This window comes from Ascaphus truei, chromosome 3, assembly GCF_040206685.1.
Source record: "Ascaphus truei isolate aAscTru1 chromosome 3, aAscTru1.hap1, whole genome shotgun sequence".
In the NCBI taxonomy this organism is placed as follows: Eukaryota; Metazoa; Chordata; class Amphibia; order Anura; family Ascaphidae; genus Ascaphus; species Ascaphus truei.
Genome location: NC_134485.1, coordinates 196,444,713 through 196,447,312, shown reverse-complemented (window position 1 = coordinate 196,447,312; position 2,600 = coordinate 196,444,713). Strand labels below are relative to the sequence as shown.

At 43.2% G+C, this 2,600-nt stretch overlaps 1 protein-coding gene across 1 annotated transcript in view; it reads right to left on the bottom strand.

Annotated features, from left to right (window-relative positions):
* LOC142490692 (uncharacterized) overlaps window positions 1–2,273 on the bottom strand; it is an 11,361-nt gene extending 9,088 nt beyond the window's left edge. Inside the window, exon 1 of the mRNA XM_075593111.1 lies at window positions 2,216–2,273. Within this exon, the coding sequence (XP_075449226.1) occupies window positions 2,216–2,273 (58 nt within the window). The remainder of the gene's footprint in view (window positions 1–2,215) is intronic.
* Window positions 2,274–2,600: the final 327 nt, after the last annotated feature.

Below are 2,600 nucleotides of genomic sequence, written 5' to 3'. Positions count from 1 at the left end.
CACCTCCAGCCATAAATCTCATCCACACCGGGGGAAGGACCAGCACAGATAACATTCCAAGAGACACTGTTTTTAAGTAATCCTTGCTTCATTCATTGTAACATCGCCGGAAGAAGAGATCAGTGTATCTCGAAAGCTCGCACAAATAAAAGCATTTCGTTAGCCACAGAACGGTATCATCTATTTATTTTTTGATTATTGAAGCTCGGCTAACACGGTACTGATACCTCTACATATATATATATATATATATATATATATATATATATATATATGTGTGTATGTGTATGTATTTATATGTATATGTATATACTGCAGTGTGTGTGTGTGTGTTGTGATTGAGTGTGTGATGTGTGTGTGTGCTGTGCCTGTTGGTTGTCTGTCTGAGTGTGTGTGGGTGTTGTGATTGAGTGTTGTGTGTGTTGGTTGTGATTATGTGAGTGTTGGTTGTGTGTGTTGTGACTGTGTGTTGTGATTGTGTGTGTGTGTGCTGTGCCTGTTGGTTGTGCCCTCCTTACGGTGTCTGCCCTACAATAGCAAAGTGTTCCTGCTCTCCTCCGCTGGCAACCTGCTTCGCTGTGATCCTCTGCAAGTGAGAGGGTAGGCTGCCATTATATCAATCATACTATGAATGTACAGAAATAATACAAAAAAAGTGTAAACACTTCCCCGCTCGTGCTTGCAAAATTATGCAGGACACCCTGTGCTCATGCTTGAAGAGTTGGTGATGTCACCGCTCTCCGCGGCAGCGTGGACGTAGCCAAATTTTGCAAGAGCGAGCTGTTGAAATATGTAAGTATTTAGGCTGCGCTTATAGTGCCGGCGACGCGACGTCGCCCGAAAACAAATGCATTGTCGCAGCCGCCTCGTGCGCTTATAGTAAGCGTGACGTGGTGACGCAATTTTTTGAAGCCGGCAATATTTGATTTTTCAGGGGCTGTCACCTGAACCAATCAATGGCCTGGTCGCCCACGCCGCTGCCGCAAAGCGAAATACAACTTTTGCTAGCGTCGCCGTCGCGGGCACTCTATGCGCGGCCTTAGACATATTTGTATTTACATTGTATACCGTTTAATAAAGGTTTTTTTAATGTGATTTTGATTACATCAGGCAGGGGGGGCCCGAGAAATTTCATGGATAAAAAGGGGGGCTCGGCATAAAAAGTTTGCTCACCCCTGGAATAGAGAACAGAGTTGAAAAAATGGGGGTGTGGTGCACCACCAATGGAATGAAATGCTGAAAGGGTAAACTCCAATAAAAAAGTTTATTAGGTCATGTACAGATAAGGAAGTACAAAAACAAGAGAACCACCTATGCGTTTCGCGCCATGAGCGCTTTATTAAGGTGTAGTTCTAGGTACAAAAATTAGCAAGAAAAGATGCACAGAAGCGCACCAAGGTAAGGAAAAATTGTAAATGTATTAAACAATAAGGCAATAAAATAACTTACATGAAAGTAAGAATAAATGAGTATCCAGGTCAGCGAAATGTTCAACAGATCAGCATCATCATCTGTCAGACAGGGGAGCAATTTCAGTTCCGTTTATGTGGAGATCCCGCGCGCTGGGACTCAGTCTATGGCACTTGCTGCAGGAATCGCCTCCGCATGTATACGGGTAGTGGCACGGTATCCAAAGCTAATGCACATGTGTGGAAGGAAAGCCCCCTGTAGGCGTCTGTGGATACCGGTTACGATGGAAAATCGTGACCGGAAGGGTACACAACAGTGTAAAATGGCCCCCAAAGATGGAATAGGGAAGCCAGTTGCACAGTTCACTGGCGACGCGTTTCGTATAGTAAATATACTTCATCAGGCGAAAAAATGAGGTTCTTAAAAAGTAGCAAACCCGGAAGTAACTGGGAACTGCAACCTGCGTGGCGACGCCCCCCATGGCGGGCCACATCACCGCGCATCCCACGTGGTGAGCTGCGCCATCACATGCCTCACAGAGTGCTGCACCAATGCGGACGTTCCACTCCACAGCAAACAAATACAACTTTAATTAGATATTTGACAAACATTCACAAAAAAAAGTAAATATAGAGAATATTTTGCTCCTTTATCTACTGGTTTGATGGTGATGTTGTGGTTGGTTTGTAGTTTCTTGATTGCAGGTCTCTCCATGAGGGAAAGGTTGTTTGTTATTTTTTTTGCTGTACTGATGCCAGTGAGGAAACGTGCAATCTGAAGCTCTCTATGTACCTGTCTAGTTTGCCGTTGTGTCCTGTTGGTGGTATGAAATAGGTGTTCATCTTCTTGCTGTTGTACTCCATCATCCGTCACTCCGTCATGGTGCTCTCTTTTTTGTGGAAATATTCTTTCTTCTGAAGAATTCTTTTAGGTCTGAGTATAATTTATTTGACCCAGTCCCGTGATCTTTTCTTACATCATCTGCCTTAGAGTGTTATCTTGTTTTTTTTACATCTGTGTTAAACTCATGGAATCTCTGTAAATCAGTTATTGGCAGCCTGAGGAAGGGAGGAGAACCCTCGCAAGCTTGTCTTATAATATCTATTGTTAGATATTGTTATTGTTAAAGGCATCACCTAATACTGAAGTACTCAGAATACTTGGATAATTTGATAACAAAATCCACAAAT